This window comes from Crocodylus siamensis, chromosome 5 (genome assembly GCF_052110815.1).
Source record: "Crocodylus siamensis isolate JL-2025a chromosome 5, ASM5211081v1, whole genome shotgun sequence".
NCBI lineage: Eukaryota > Metazoa > Chordata > Crocodylia > Crocodylidae > Crocodylus > Crocodylus siamensis.
This window is the reverse complement of record NC_143399.1, coordinates 170,148,931-170,165,047: the sequence shown is the minus strand read 5'-3', so window position 1 is coordinate 170,165,047 and position 16,117 is coordinate 170,148,931. Positions and strand designations below refer to the sequence as shown.

The window sequence follows — 16,117 nt, the reverse complement described above, 5'->3', positions numbered from 1 at the left end:
GAATGTATGAAAAACACAGGAACATTTTTATTAGCCTTAAGGTCTTAACTGTGCTTCAATAAACCTTAAAGTTGAGCTAAGTTTTAATAGCTAATGTCCCTTTAATCACATAGGCTGTGTCCAGATATGCATGAACATTTGGTTCCCCAAAGACAACTAGAGGCAGCACACCTTGTGCCACCGCTAGTTGTCCTGGGGGAATGCCTGTGCCTCACGTGCTCTGGTATGGGGCAAATTACACTAGGTGGGGTAGAGGAACCAGCACTGGGATGGCCTCAGCAGCCTTACCTGGGATCCTAGGGGCTTCCTGGGGATGGAGCAGTGGCAATCTTGCTGCATGGAGCCTGGCCAGTAGTGGAGTGTGCCTCCAGCCAGCCAGGCTCCAGCTTTGGATGGCGCACACTGCCACTGCATGCACCACTCAGCCTTTTTTCCCCATGTTTTTTTTGACCTCTGGATACTCCTTGTAGTGCAGAGCACAACTTAATGCGAGGTACGTGGCGCTGCAGATGTGTCTGCAATGCCACATACCTCATGGCCGTGCTTGTCTGAATGCAGCCATAAAGGGCAAAGAAGCATCCTGTGGTCCATGTAGCCCAGTATGCTGACTTAATACCAGATGTCTCAGAGTAAATACAAGAAACTGGAGGCAGATGGGGAATAACATGTCCTCTATGTTATGCCTCCTCTGAAATTCTTTAGTTACAAATTAGCTTAAATCCTGATGCACAAAGTTCAAGCACAAAGTTTTGGTATTTGTCAACATTAATTTTTTAGGAATAAACAATTAAAAATCAGAAGTTTGGATTTCTCAGCAATTACTATCACAAATCCTACAATACGGTTTTGAGCCACAAATACCAAGAATGTATTGCATGACAAAATTCTTACCAGCATGCATAGTGAATGGGGGCCCAGTGGTCACTGTCTAACTGGTTAACTGAAAAGTTTTCATCCAGAAGGCGGCTCAGTAATTCAGAGTCTCCTTCACAGGCACTGCGATGAAGAGGGAAATCATCTACCCATTGGCGCTCCCTAGTGACGAAAATTACAATACACACCAATTCAGTAATATTCTAGCAGACAAATTTTAAAAATGTAAAAATAATACACTTCTGTTTATTTTTTGATACATATAAAACCCAGGCAGGTAAAGTGAATCAATGCGTACAACTAGCATTTTAATTACCCATATGTCCATCCATGACGATATTCTTTCTACCAAGAAATACTTATTTTAGAGTTGCCTTGTTTGAATTTTCCCCAAGTCAATCCTACATTTTTTTATTCTGTAGGCTTTCGTTTTGTTGTGAACTAGACTATACGGGGGGTTTTTTTGTACATTTTTTTAAATATATATTGATACTATAATAGGACAGTGGGACTCTGAAAACAGACTGGATCCTAAAATAATCCTGTAATATGATTTTTTTTTTTTACTTGAGATTATAAATGAAAAAATCTAATGTAATACTTGTCTTCCATCACACTGCTCATGCTGCGTTGCCACTTTTCTCTTTTTGGAATCTGAATCTTTGAATAGTCTGGGGCTCCAAGACCAAAGTATGGGTTTATAACCACTTTATCAACCTACAAAAACAATATAATATTTAAAAAGTTGAAAAATTTGTCACTGAAGCATGGACAAGCAGACATGCACATTTTCTTTTAATTAACACTCAGACAGTAATTTGTTGCAGTTAAAGGGACAGATTTTCACATTTTTATAGTTGCAGATCAAACTAGCCAAAAGCATAAAGGAGGTATAATGGATTACGGTACAGCTGAACACAAGATTATCAAAACCTTTTAAAAAGTAAAATAGAGTTGATTCTACAAAATACTTACCCTGTTGGTATATTGAAGATCAGACCCAAACAAAGGATTATAGATGCACATATCTGCTTTCTCCAGTGCCAACATTTTACTCTTTATTTCTAATGCAGTATAGCCCATGTGCAGTGAGCTCTCTGTGTGACCAGGTTCAATAGCATATGCAGGGTTTATGACATTAGTTTTAATTCTTTCAAGAGGTGATGGTCTGAATAAAGCTGGGATAGAATGCGATTGTGTGTGTCGTTCATCTAGCCATCTGCAGAACAAAATAGGCAAGTCACACTAATGCTTATTCATTTTTCAAGATAAATAAAGGATTGATTCTGTAGCCTCTATGCTAACTATTCTACCAGAAGCAACAGGAGTTGTGTGTATGAAGAGGCTGCAGTATCAGGCCCTACATCTGCAAAAATAGATAATAGAAAATAACTCACATTTAAAAGCTTTAGTTGAAGTTTTAATTCCTGGGCATATAGGCAATTTTGTATCACTACAATACTTCCATATACAGATCTTTGCTAACTTACAGTTAAGGAACCTCAATTGCATTCTCTCAAAACGTGAGCTCTCAAAAGCAAGGAAACTGTTAAGTTAGGGCAATATGCACACCCAGCACAAGCAAAATACTCAACCACACCAACATTCTAATACCTCCTTTAACAAATTCACTTTCAGTTCACCAGTACTACCACTCTAAATATGCACATGAAAGAACTGAAACGTCACACTACAATGTGGAACCTTCTTCAAGTCCAAATCTTACTGCAAACCTATTTGTCTTCAAATTCATTTAGCTCACTAGCTGGGTGTTTTGTTAAAAAAAAGCTAGGAATGAAACAATTAATTTGGGCATGTAAAAATGTCATCTATAAGCCAGCATCCATTCAGCTTGGCTATCCTGCCTTCACTCAGACTCATAGGGCAGTGATCATTGCTCATTTCCTGTGGGTTTTCCTGGACAGATTTCAGGAACCCCTTGCTTCCACCAATTTCATTTGTGCTAGAATGCTCTTGTTAACCTGCACGCACCTTAGGCTGAGCTGGGGAGCAACATAAACACTCTCTACTTGCTGTAGTAAGGTTTTCCTATGCACTGTGGACCACAGCTTTCAACACAATTTTGTTGGCATTTAATTCCTGAATTTTGGTCATGGTTATGTTGTCTATTCAGGATTTTTTCTTAGGTAGAGGCTGCGAAGTATTTTGCTGGGCAAACCTGGGTTTCTCATGTTGTAGTATGCTTTGTTACATGTTTGGAGTGGACATAATCATTGCAGATATAAATGCATTTTGGCTGGTTAGGATGAAATGATAGAGGGGAATACAGGCCCCGCCCAGGACTGTGCACTTTTCAGTACAGGGAGATTCACTGATGAACAGAGTTTGAAGACTGTCTCAAGAGCAGATTATCCCTTGAGGTAAACCATGGTTTATAGTTCAAAGCCATTTGTCTGGCTATGGCCTGGATACTCTGGACAGTATCACTATCTAGGTACCTGCTTTTGATTTTGGGTTACTGGGAAAAAAAAAAAAAATCAGGAAAAAAGTTGTCCTTTATAGCAAAGTGTAGCTCATGTTGATATTCTATCCCCCACCACTTCTTTATACTTCTGTTCTTTGTGGGGAGGGGGCAGTGGGGTACGGTCACTGTGCTTTAAACTATCCATAGCTTGTAAGGTGTATTTTGGGAAATTATCCTGAGGAACAATCACATTAGATGGTGATACTCATTTAAAAATGATTTCAGACTAGCTAGACTAGGGCTTTCTAGCTTAGTGTGAAGCAGACAGACATTTTGTCTGTATTAATGAATAAAATTAACATAATAAAACTTAAGCAACACACTATAATGTATACTTTGCTCAGCTTGCAAACAGTCATGCTACACTTTACTTGTGTAAGGAATGGTACCGAATTCAAATTTCACAGAGCAGATTTATTTCCATCTTAAAAGGATCAATTACGATGCCGTAGGATCAAAATTAAGAGTATGTGTAGGAGATTGAAGGATTGGGACCTAGAAATTAATCTAAAATCCAAAAACAAGAGATTTCTTTGACAGAGGGAGAGAAGACAAAAAATGTTTAAGTAGCAATTTTCAAACAATAAATCACACTAATCAAAAATATACTGTAAATCCCAGGAAGTTAATTCTCTACTAAAAATAAATGCTGTAAGTTTGGGCATGACGTATGTAAATACCATTTAAACTAGGAATTAAATATTTGTTGATCTCAATACAATCATAACTACAGGGATGCCACCAGTCTGATGAATACTTCAGCTATATCATTAATATTTCTGTAAGGCTCCACAATGCATTGTAGGTGAACATGCCTCTTTAGACTTTTAGGTTTAAATAAGCAGGACAATCATTATTTCAAAACTATCACTTCTAATTAATAAACAAATGAGTCCTCAAGCCTTGCTCAATTTTTTGACAATCAGGCTGAGAAAACAACATGTGATATTATCATTATTTCCGTCTTAATGATCACAAGACGGCTGTAAAATTTTACATCTATTTTCCATGTAGGCCAACTTCCTTGTTTATTATCTATTTCAACGTAAGTATTTCTACTGATAATATTTCTTACTTATCCAAGGCTATTAACATCCTAGCAGTAAGTGTAGCAAAGTGAGCACTGGATTCACTGCAGACTCTCATGATGTCCTGTAAACAGTAGAAAACTGGACATCCTGGACTGTATGTATATTTTGTATTATCTGAAAAGGAAAGGGAAACACTGAAAGTATTTTAATGGAAACAGGTATCTTGTTTACAACTTTTACCTCTTTCATAATTATATAATTTCAGCAAAAAGAGATAATATTCTATTTTTAGACTACAGTAGATTTCACTTTTCCCAGATGGTAACTTAAACAAATTGCGTACCGTTCTTAACTAACAGAGTTCAGTGTAGACCAGTAGAGTGGCCTTAGCTTAACTATAAAATATTATTTTGGTGTTCTTCCATTATGATCATGTTCACTTTCAGAGTTATTGAAATATTTGCGTATACTGTTAAAAAAAAGACTATCAGTCCCAATAAGGACCTTAGGACTGACATGATGTTTATTTGTTAACCTTCATATTTGAAACATATTAGAAATAGCAAAGGGGCAAGTTCCCCAAGAGTACATTGAGAATTTCTTTCAGACTTTGAATTTATTTTAGTTCTTTATTACAGCCTTCAGAGAATTCTTCACCACTCCTTACTCAGGCAGAAAGGACTCAGACTTCAGTGGGTACTCTTCTCTGAGCAAGGAGTGTTGAAAAGAGTATTTTTTAAGTTTACTAACATCTACAACACTTTTAAATGGTTTCCTTGATGAGTATATTTCATAATAATAAATTAGTTATGACAAGTAAGATTTTAACAAATACAAGATATATTTTAAAGAACATTTAAATTCTTTTAATATTGTTTTAGGAGTTTGGAGGAAAAAAACAACATAAAGTTGTCAACCAAAATCTAATTTTCTCAAGCCTAAATACAAATATCAGAGCCATCAACATCTACATCTCATATTTACGTTAGAAAAATCACCATTGAATTTCCTTTTGAGTACATACAACTTCAAGAATTCTCCTAAATGTTACCTTTAACAACTGCTGGAACGACATAAAGGGATGCTTCCTGGCCTGCCTTCTCCCCTTCCAGAGGAAACTTCTTCATTAACACCACTCGCTTTCCTATTGTTAAAAATTGAAAAAGCCAACAGAGCTGGATGGTCAACTGGACAATACCTGGCAGCTTAATTCTTTTTGGGTCATGTCCTATCACGTTTTAATAATTCTTAATTAATTGTTCCATCTTGTTGTTTCCAATACTAGTTCCTGAAAGCTATGGTAACCTACCTGATCTTGAGCAGCTGAATAAACATATGCATACATCAACATACATATGAAAGACCATTAACAGATAAGCTATTCCATTATTTTCAGGTTCTTTATATGACTTTTTCCACGCCTCTAACTGCCTCTATTCTGGCTGCCCTTCTCCAAGCCATCTCGAAAATCTGTAATATCCTTTTTTAATGAGGTTACAAGCACTGCATGGCTTTCATATGAAGGTGAACCCTGGTTCATACAATACCAGTATAATTAGGGACCTATCTGATTCACAGGGGCTGCACCAAAATGTCATGGGCAGAACACGGGCGTGGCCAGCCGTTTCACAGGCAGAGTGTGGTGCCACCCCCCACCTCTGTTTGGTTGAGGGGCCCTGCTTGCCCTGCCCCTCACCACTGATTAGCTACAGTGGCTGCCTGTCACGTGGCCTCACCACTGACTGGCTGCAAGTGCCATCCATCATGCAGCATCGCCCCTTGCTGCTGATTGGTGGTAGCCACAAGCCAGGCAGCTCCACATGGCAGGTAGCTCTTACAGCTAAACAGTGGGTAGGGGTGGGGGTGGCAGGTATCTTGCCAGTAGTAGCCTTTAGAGTAACTACTGTAAGCTTTGCTGTCAAATTACTTTTTGCTGGTTTAACCCACCATCAGCTCCTTGGCAAGCTGCCACAGTGCTCAGTTCCCCTCCCCAGCAGATTTCATGGACAATGCCAGATTTTGTGGAATCCGCAAAACAGAAAATCCAGTAAATCCTTAATTATAATAATTTCCATACTATTCTCTATTCCAGCTTTATGGACCCTGACATTTTATTTATTTTTCAGACTTTTGTTGAGCGTTAAGCAGGGTTGTTACTGGGTTGTGTAGACTGGTGTCCAAGTTGTCTTCTGATGTAAAAATGCATGTTAATTTATAACCATGAAGATGTATACCAGTAGTTCAGATTTTTCCCTTCACCAAACATTACTTTATATTTATTAATATTCTATATAATTTGACACTTTGTTGCCCATTCATCTAGCTCCCTTCCCCTGATCTGACATTTTTAACACCTCACTACCTATTCCTTTCTCCAGACTGTTACTAATTCCATGCCCTTGTCTGTAGTCAATATAACTGAACTCATAAATCCTTGCTAGTACAGACCCAGTTAAACCAGCAAAAAGTAATTTGACATCAAAGCTTATAGTATTTATTCCAGAGCTTTTGGCAGCATAGCTATATCAAAATAAAAAAAAATATCCCCTTCCTAACATACATAGCTAAACTAGCAACAATTTTAAGTGCAGAATTGGCCTATTAATGTAACACTGGCTTAACTTTTTACAATAATAAATTTTGTTATTTGTTCTCTTGTCGCTTGGTCCATTACAGTACTTTGTCTCTCATCCACTGACTATTAAGTTTCTTTAGTAGCCTCTAAAGGAAACTTATCAAAGATAAGTAAGTCAAATACCAGCTGATTCTCTTTAATCCTCTATTTTTACTGGTCAATCAACAGCTTTTGGTTTTTAAAGAAATACAAGAATTCTTTTTTAAAAGAAAATAAAGGATAGTGAGAGGTTTCAGCTGCAGGTTTATCTTGGTAAAACTTCAATTGTTTATCAACAGTAGACCTGTTTTCAGTAGTAAAGCATATTACAGAGGAACGATCAACAAAAATGAGAAAACAATCCTTACCTTTTATACCTTGATTGGCTGGTGAAATTGGTTTGGTGGTTTCTAATACATAGTCCAAAATACTCTGAGTTACTTCAGTACCTCCCTGCAGTTTAGTTTCCAACAAAACTTTCTTTCTTTTTTTCTTTTGCCCTTCAATGGGAACTTCAAGCAACAAAATCTTGAAAATAACAATAAAATTGAAGGATTAATTAAGCATGACTGAAATGTGATGGGACACGTTTATTTTTATTTATTTAAAAGCAGGACCACACCATTTTATTTAAAATTAAAATTACTAGTGTTCTATGCTGAGTTTCCTAAATAGCCAAAAATATATAAGGCACTCAACCAATACAGTAAGGGCATTTACACATGTGATCTGGGAGATGGGGAAGGGGGAAGAACGCTTTAATTAGAGTAGCTCCAAGAGACAGTCTAGTTAAAGTGCTCAAAGTGTCACATCCTGCAGTGAAAAATGGCAGCGGGGCACTTTAACTAAAGCCACAAAACAATCTTTAGTTAAAGCGCCCCTGCTGCTATTTTTCAGGGCAAGGACATGATGCTGAAATCCGCTGGAGCACAGTAATTACCATGCTCCAGAAGACTCAATTAATCGAGTCTGCTTGAACACGGTGTAATTACTGTGCGTCAAAGCAGCCTTGATGTATATGTATAGGCACCCTAAATGGTTTTAAATTTAGTCCTCCTTGCTCCTGCCCCATTTTTCATGAGATTCCAGCACTTTATTGTTGACTTCACATGCAGACTTCACTCTAGTGAGGTACAGGACTTGTCTTCAAAGAACAATTTACAGTATGCATTCCATTTTTAGTTTTAATATTGCAGAAGCTGAATATCACAAAATGGTGCTTTAATAGGAATAAATACTGTCTTATGATAAAAGTTTATTTGTGTTATTTTTATATCAAACAAGTTCAAGTAACAGAAGCATAATGGTCATCATAGACATAAGTTTCTATTTATAAAATATTAGAAAGGGGTAGATAAGGATTCCAAAAGTGTGGGCTTATGGTATTTCATCACAAATGTTGTCCTAATTAGTCAACTGCAAAAACAGTAACAAAATTCAAGTAGCAATGAATGCACCAGAACATGGGGAGAGCTGTAGATGTGATATAGCTTGATTTTAGCAAGGCTTTTGACACTCACTGTCTCCCACAACATTCTTATTAACAAGCTAAAGAAATACAGACTAGATGAACATACTGTAAGGTGGATACTTAACTGGTTGGATCATTGTGCTCAATGAGTAATCATCAATGGCTCAATGTCTAGCTGGAAAGAAGTAGCAAGTGGAGTTACAGAGTCCTGGGTCCAGTATTCATGGGCAACTGGTGCCTCCTGAGTCGGCGGGGGGGGAGGGAGGAAGGAGTGCAGGGGAAGGTGCAGGTTCCCCCACAGCTGATCGTGTCGACCTGGAAGTGGCAGCAGCATGCCCAGAAGTGCTAGGGTTGCTTCTCCTGGCACCCCCACTCCCTAGCCAGCACTCTCAGAGGGAGCAGCAGCCCTCCTGCCTGCCCCCACTGCTGTTGCCTAAGCAGAGAACGCTGGCTGTCAGGGGGTGCACGTGCACCCTCATGTACCTCCTATGTGTCGCCACTGCCAGTATTGTTTATCTTCACTAATGATTTTGACGATGGAATTAAGTGCTCACTTAGCAATTCTGCTCATGAAAACAAGTTGGGGGGAGCTGCAGACATTCTGGATGGTAGTGCTAGGATCCAGAATGACCTGGATAGACTGGAAAAATTACCCATTATCAATCAGATGAGATTCAGTAAGGACAAGTGAAAAGTCCTGCACTTGGGATGGAATAACTGCATGCACAAATACAGACTGGGGAATGATTGGCTAGACTACAGTACTGCAGAGAAAGACCTGGGGGTTACAGTAGACCTTAAAACTGAATATGAGCCAACTATGCATCAAAAGGCCAACAGCATACTGGGTTGTATTAACTGGAACGTTATTTGTAAATCAAGGGAAGTGATTCTTCTGTTCTATTCAATGTTAGTGAGGCCTCACCTGCAGTACTGTGTTCACTTTTTGCACTGCACTTCAAGAAAGATGTACACAGATTGAAAACGAGTCTATCGTAGAGCAACAAAAAATGATGAGAAGCTTGGGAAGCATGATTTATGAGGAAAGGCTGAAAGAGCTAGTATTATTTAATCTGGCAAAGAGAAGACTGAACAGAGATTTAATACCAGTCTTCAAGTGACTGAAGGACTATTATAGAGACAATGGAGATGGGTTTTTCTCAATGGCCATAGGGACAAGAGTAGGAGCAAAGGCCACAGGTGGCAGCAGAGGAAATTAAGGTTGGAGAGTAGGAGGAACCTGTTGACTATGAGGGTGGTCAAGCACTGGAACAGTCTACCTAGAGAAGTTGTGGATTCTCCATCCCTGGAGATTTTTAAGAGCAGGTTGGATGGATATTAGGCTAGGCTGGTTTAGACAGGGATGATTCTGCCTTGAGCAGGGGACTGGGCAGGATAACTTCGGGAGGTTCCTTCCAGCCCTACTTTCCTATGATCCTATGTTCTAGAATGTTCAGATTCATATGAATACCAATGACAAAGAAATGGAAAGTGGCAAGACCCCAATCCTGTGCTGAGTTTCTTAAGAGAACAGGTGTTTTCATTGTCTAAGCCAAAATCAGAAAGTGCTGATGACACAGAGTTAAAAAGGAACAAGTACGAACATGCAGGTGGAAAGCCCCTAAGACAAGTGCGCATGTTCAAACACACGCCACACACATGGCCAGTGTGTGATGGAGTAAGGTATTCAAATTGGCAGAGTATGCATGCCCAGTCATGCACTAAGCAGAGAGCCATTACGTAACCAGACTAGAACATTCCACAGAAGGGATCATATGATTGGCTACTTGAAAAGTATTTAAGTCAACACAGTTCCCGCCCAAGGCAGAGACCAGCTCAGAGATACCTTGGGCTACCCCACAAGCCAGCCACTTGCGGAGGTCTCTCCGCCACCGTTGTCTCCTGGCGTACCCCGCACTTGCATGCTCGGAATCAGTTGACTCGCTTTTGTCAGCTGTCATTTTCATGTTTTCAAATTAGAGTTCGATCGTACTAAGCAACTAAAAGTTTACAACTGCTGTAACTGTGAAACGTATGCTCTCTACAAGCGTAAGTAATAAAACAGCTTTGCAACCATTACGCATCAGCACCGTCTCTGCCCCATTAGCCCCCGCCTGTTCATCCGAGCTCATCATCCAGCACCAGAGCTCCAGACTGCCGACCGCCACATGGCGTCATGAACAGGATCCAGGGGAGGGGCAGACGAAAGTAGCTCAGAGACACAAGAACTGTTAGTTAACTGCCCATGGCGTCTCCGTTGCCGAGACACGCATAACTCTGATGAGCTCTGGGCCCACAACTTACTACCAAGTGGGTGTTAGAACACCCACACTACAAGGATTCTTATCAGTACGAGAGGGCGGAAAAGAATGGGCAGTGTGGTTAGACCCCGCATCGTTGGGCTGCCTGTTATGGGATTCCTGGGTAGTGTTTCAGCCCCAGGAAGAAACAGCAACCCTCGGTCTAAGCAAAGTCAAGGCGGGCGGAACACTAAATCCCACCCCGGCACAGGAGTTTGCCCGCTGCATCTGCCACCTAAAAGACGGGGGGAGAAACCACCCCAGAGGACAAGTTCCAATGTCTGAGTCTCCCGGAGGGGGGAAGAGGCCATGACCTGCTGACCCAGCTATGTGAGGCACTGGAGTCAGAAGGTTGCACCGCTACTAAGTGGTCAGGGCAAAAATGGGACAAGGGCAGGATGCTGAATGTCCTATTCCGAGGGTATGTGGGACTCTAGCGAGAAAATCAAAATCTCCAAGTCCAGCTCAGCACCGCGGTACAGGCCGCTGCTGAAGTCCCCAATGAACAGGGACCTGAGCCCGAGCCAACCCCCAAAGATGGTGCGGAAGAAAGACCGGGAAGTGGAGAGGGGGAGGAGGCGGGGAGGAGCATCGTTACATCGGCGCCACCCATGACGTCGCTCTCAGCCCTGCCTCCGTACCAACTCCCCGCCCCCCCCGCAGGACGGCGGAACCAAAAGGAAAGCAGGCCTATATCCCTCGCTTCCCCAAGCGATGCCGAGCTCAGTGCAGAAGCGCATGCAACAGCAAGGAGGACCTACCCAGACCACTACCACATTCCGTACTCGTACCCGTACAGAGATGCAGGAGCTCATAAAAGATACTCGCATACGATCTGAAGAGACTCCCATAAGTTGGTTAGGTCGCCTTGTAACGGAAGCAGGCAACAAGTCAGTGGACCAAGACGAGGCAAACGTCCTGTTACGCAACTCTAGCTGGAGTCACGGAAGGGTCCAAGACCCAGTCCCAGCCCTCGCCAATGGCCACTGGCCAATCCCGCTCCCAACACTAGCGGTGGAAGCACTGGGCCGGCAGGTACACCTGTGGCATGAAGGAAAGGGCCCGCCAGACGCTACCACGCTGATCCACGCCCTAGTAGGAGTATCATATGCTCGATGGAACCCACAACAGCAGGCCCTGGTACTCACAGCGGCCCAAGTAGCTGGGGCACGGCCACACAGATTCCTCCACAACCCGAGTAACGTCCCGTGTCTGACAGAAGCAGTAGAAGTAGCCATGGAGTGCTACAGAGGGGTCCAGGGCGTTACCCTACGCCTCCTACTGTTGGGTTCAATCAAAGGTCCTGTGGCCCACACTTTAGGCCAACTACATCAGATAAAAAGGGCTATCGAAGACAGGGACCCGAAAACTGGAGCCCCTCAAGCCTACTCAGCTTACCCCGCAACTTCACCATCCGGAGCTCGACCTTGGCATCCGCCGAACACAGAGCGCGGCCCACTTCCATTACGGACCCAAAGAGAGTGGGCAATGTTCGGCTTCCTCCTGAACAACAGCAGCCTAACAAAATCACAGCTAAGAGCCCTCGGAGAGGAAGGTCAAGAGGCCTTAGCCACAAAACTTGGTTTCCGCTCCGAAGATCAAAAGGCAAAAAACGAGTAGTGGCCATCGGATCCGCCAACAGCCGTGAAAATCCAGATGACCAACGGCCTTACATCACCCTTCAAGTTGGACAACATCCCAACCTCCGACGCACCTGATTTCTCCTCGATACCGGTACACAAGTTAACGTAGTTACTAAGACCACCCCTCACATGCCGACGAGCGACACCATCTTGGCTCAAGGCCTAAATGCTATCGCCAGAACAACTAAAGTCAAAATTAAAATCCACGCAAGGGGAGAAATAGTTTCTCTCGACGCCGTCTTGGGAGATGTGAACATCTTGGGCATCCCTGGCATTCATCGCCTAAACTTGAAAGACCAAGTCCTCCGAGCACTCCCCATCAATGTTTCAACTACAGACCAGCATACACCGACTTTGCGACGCCAGATAACGTGGAAGTATACACCCATACCTACTAAACCCGGACTCACTGCACCCCTCAAGGAACTACTACAGCGCCTCAAAGCGAGCGGAGTGATCACACCAATCATCGTAAGCACCCATCTATCACCAGGATGGGGCATCCCTAAGCCAGGAAGACCGAACGAAGTCCGTCTTGTCATCGACTACAGAAAACCCAGTAACGAGTGCATCCCTATTGTGCAGGCTTTTCCACAAATGCTTCTCCAAATCCTTCAACAAATGTCAGAATTCCAGATGCGCCTGTGGTTCAGGGCCACATTGGACTTGATTGGATGGAGTAGAACATGCCCTTCAACGACCATCATGGCATATTAAACATGGCCATATAAGGGAGGATGTACAAGTGGAATGTCTGCCCACAAGGATACTGTAATGCTCCAGCACTCGCGCCAGGGGCGATTACTCCACATATCGAAGAGTGTACACAGACCCTGGATACCGGCTACATTAAAGTATGGTCTTATATCGACGACCTCACCATTATGGGGCGCTCACGAGTGGAAGTCAAAACCCTGGTAGAAAAACTCATCCAGCACTTGACAAACAAGGATGGACAGTCAACCTGGCCAAGTCACAAATGTCACCTACTCAGCAAATTCACTTCCTGGGTACCACCTTTGACCACAACACTCGCCAACGCACACTACACGAGCCCTTCAACCAACAAGAGTTACTGCAGTCGGCCCCAAAAACCACCAAAGACTTCCAGCAGCTTCTAGGGCGCATCAGCTGGCTCCGCCATCATGTCCTTCCCGACGACCTGGTGATCGTCGCCCATCTTCAATGACACATTAAGTGCAAAAGAAAAAACCCTGGACTGAAAAGGACACCAAGGCAGTGTATGATCTAGCCACCCGAGCAGCTAACAACCCCCTACATGCCTTTAACCCTCAACTGCCAATAACAGTCGTTGTCGGGGCCACCGCCGAGCACATTTTCGGCGCTGCTTGCGACACCAAGGGGCACCTCATGTTTACAGCCCACCGGTCGCTACAAGCGGCCCAACACCATTACGGCACTGTAGGCAAAACTGTCCTTGCGCTTCAGGTAGTAGAGCATCTGTCAAGGGGGCACGGATTGCTAGAGGCCCCCGCAGGTCCGTTATTACCACTACTGGATCCGGAGTGCCCTGAACCAGAGTTTGACGAAGAGCCGAAGACATGGAGCACACTGGTCTTAAAGCACAAGTACCATTGGTACCAGTGGCCGCACAAGTCAGCGCCACTACCCCTGCCTGTTACACAATGGCCCATACTGTATGGAAAAATGAGCCAAGAATGGATGGCATCAGACGGAGCGACGGGAGGAGGAGAAGGCCGCTACAGTATCTATTGTAAGGGCTGCCGATTCCAGGTGCTACGTGCCACCGGAATCGTCAGCTCAGGTGTGTGAGCTCCCCGGCATTCAAGCCTTAGTTCAACACTGCCGTTCTGCTCACAAAGACGTCATCCCAGTCCCTGTACTCGTCACTGACTCCCACTTTATATACACTGTCCTTACTGGCGCAGCCGACCCCAGAGAGTACCACGACATTTGGGATCAGATATGGGATACCCTCGCCGACTTTACAACTCTCCCCCTACTAAAACATACCAAATCACACAGACCAGACACCAATCCAGTTCACAAGGTCATAGACAAACTTCTAGCCAACCCGTTAAGAATCGATGCCGTTCTGGTGGCATCCAGGTACACTAAATGATCTGTGGTGCAGGATCCGGTTCCGTGATGGCTCCACGAGGAATGGGGACACCCAGGTGCCCGAGCTTGTCACTCTCGTTGGGTACAGGAGAGAGGGAAACCCCCACTTGGAACGCGCGCACAGTGGGAAGTGGCCGTAAAAGCCTGCAAAGCTTGCGCCAAAGAAAAGGGCCATCCCCCAAGCCACACAGAAGGGGCGCTAGCACCCCACCACTTTAAACCAGGCAAAACATGGCAAATCGACCTACTTGGACCGCTCCCAGGAGCTTGTAACTTCCGAAAAGGATTAGTCGTCATTGATGTAGGCACCCATCAACTTGCTGTGGTCCCCCTCAGGAAGACGTCAGCAGTCCAAGTCATCACTGCCTTAACGAAAGTCTGTTCCATGTGGAAACGTCCCGACGTCTTGCAGTCCAATGGAGGACCACCCTTTAACTCTGCTGCACTCGGAAAATTTTGCAGCCTACATAACATCCAACATCATTGTCATCTTCCGTATCACCCTCAATCAAACGGAGTCATTGAAAGAGCAATCAGCACCCTTAAAGAACGCTTAAGACTCATTAAACATGGGTCATACAAAAACTGGGCATCCAAACTGCCAGAGCTCTTGCTCAACCTGAATGCGGATAAAGAACTCTGGACAGAACAGGACCAACAAAAGCCGCCCCCATGGACACCCAAGTTCAAAACCGATGAACCTGTGTGGCTCACCATCCCTCGTCAACACACACTGCACCCACCAGTTGTTCGAGCTACTGTCCAAAACCCAGGGAGCTATCCGAATACTTATTATGTCCGCTCGAGAACTGACATTTTAGTTCATAATTGGCTCAGTAGGCGCTCAGAGTAAATTTAGCGATAATTATATTATAGTGCAAGTTTTATCTTGTTGTTTGTTTCGTCTTTCAGCGAACATGCAGCCCCAGACCAGAACTACGATCTCATTGGTCCTCATTGCTCTGCTAACCCAGTGCACACGCAGGAACCTGTTTGTTGACCTGCTTGCTGTCACCACTGCAGAATGCACACTGTATGAAAACTCAACTGAAGGGACCAGAGACTATCGCTTATGTTTCCCACGACTCTTCGAAGGAGACACGCTAGGACTGTTAAACAACCTAAGCGCCCCATAGATGCAAGAAACATCAGCAAGTATTTAGATCTTACACGCTGTAACCTGCCCCATGCTAGCATCCCTGATATGCTGTTTACTCGGAATGCCTCTATAAACACGCCCTCGAACACCTGGCCATTCATTTGTCAGGGAAGTGGCTGCCCCAACCACACCATTAGTTGTGAGTCACTCCTGATAGATGTACTGCCAAAGCTGAACCTTGACTTAATAGCTCAAATACACTAGGGCAGCTACCCCACTGTCTGACAAACATAGGGGTCAACCAATTGGCCCACTTACACATCCAGACACAGCACAACATCAGAGTGTTTTCCTTTTGTAACGGGAAAACCTTTACCTGCACCAACAACACCGATGTAAGATACCTCAATGCCACTAACTCCAACCGGGGATACCTTAGTCTATCCAACCCCCTCGGATGCGTATTAAGTAATGCCACACTTTGGAGAAAATTTACTA

At 43.5% G+C, this 16,117-nt stretch overlaps 1 protein-coding gene across 6 annotated transcripts in view; it reads right to left on the bottom strand.

Annotated features, from left to right (window-relative positions):
* The window catches only part of KRIT1 (KRIT1 ankyrin repeat containing), a 42,975-nt gene that overhangs the window by 21,672 nt on the left and 5,186 nt on the right, over window positions 1-16,117 (bottom strand). For all 6 annotated transcript variants that reach the window (XM_090047062.1, XM_090047066.1, XM_090047061.1 and 3 more), the window contains exons 5-10: window positions 7,372-7,531; window positions 5,441-5,533; window positions 4,434-4,563; window positions 1,849-2,092; window positions 1,475-1,590; window positions 892-1,035 (exon numbers count right to left, since the gene is read on the bottom strand). In XM_090047062.1, coding sequence (XP_089903188.1) covers window positions 892-1,035; window positions 1,475-1,590; window positions 1,849-2,092; window positions 4,434-4,563; window positions 5,441-5,533; window positions 7,372-7,531 — 887 coding nt within the window. The remainder of the gene's footprint in view (window positions 1-891; window positions 1,036-1,474; window positions 1,591-1,848; window positions 2,093-4,433; window positions 4,564-5,440; window positions 5,534-7,371; window positions 7,532-16,117) is intronic.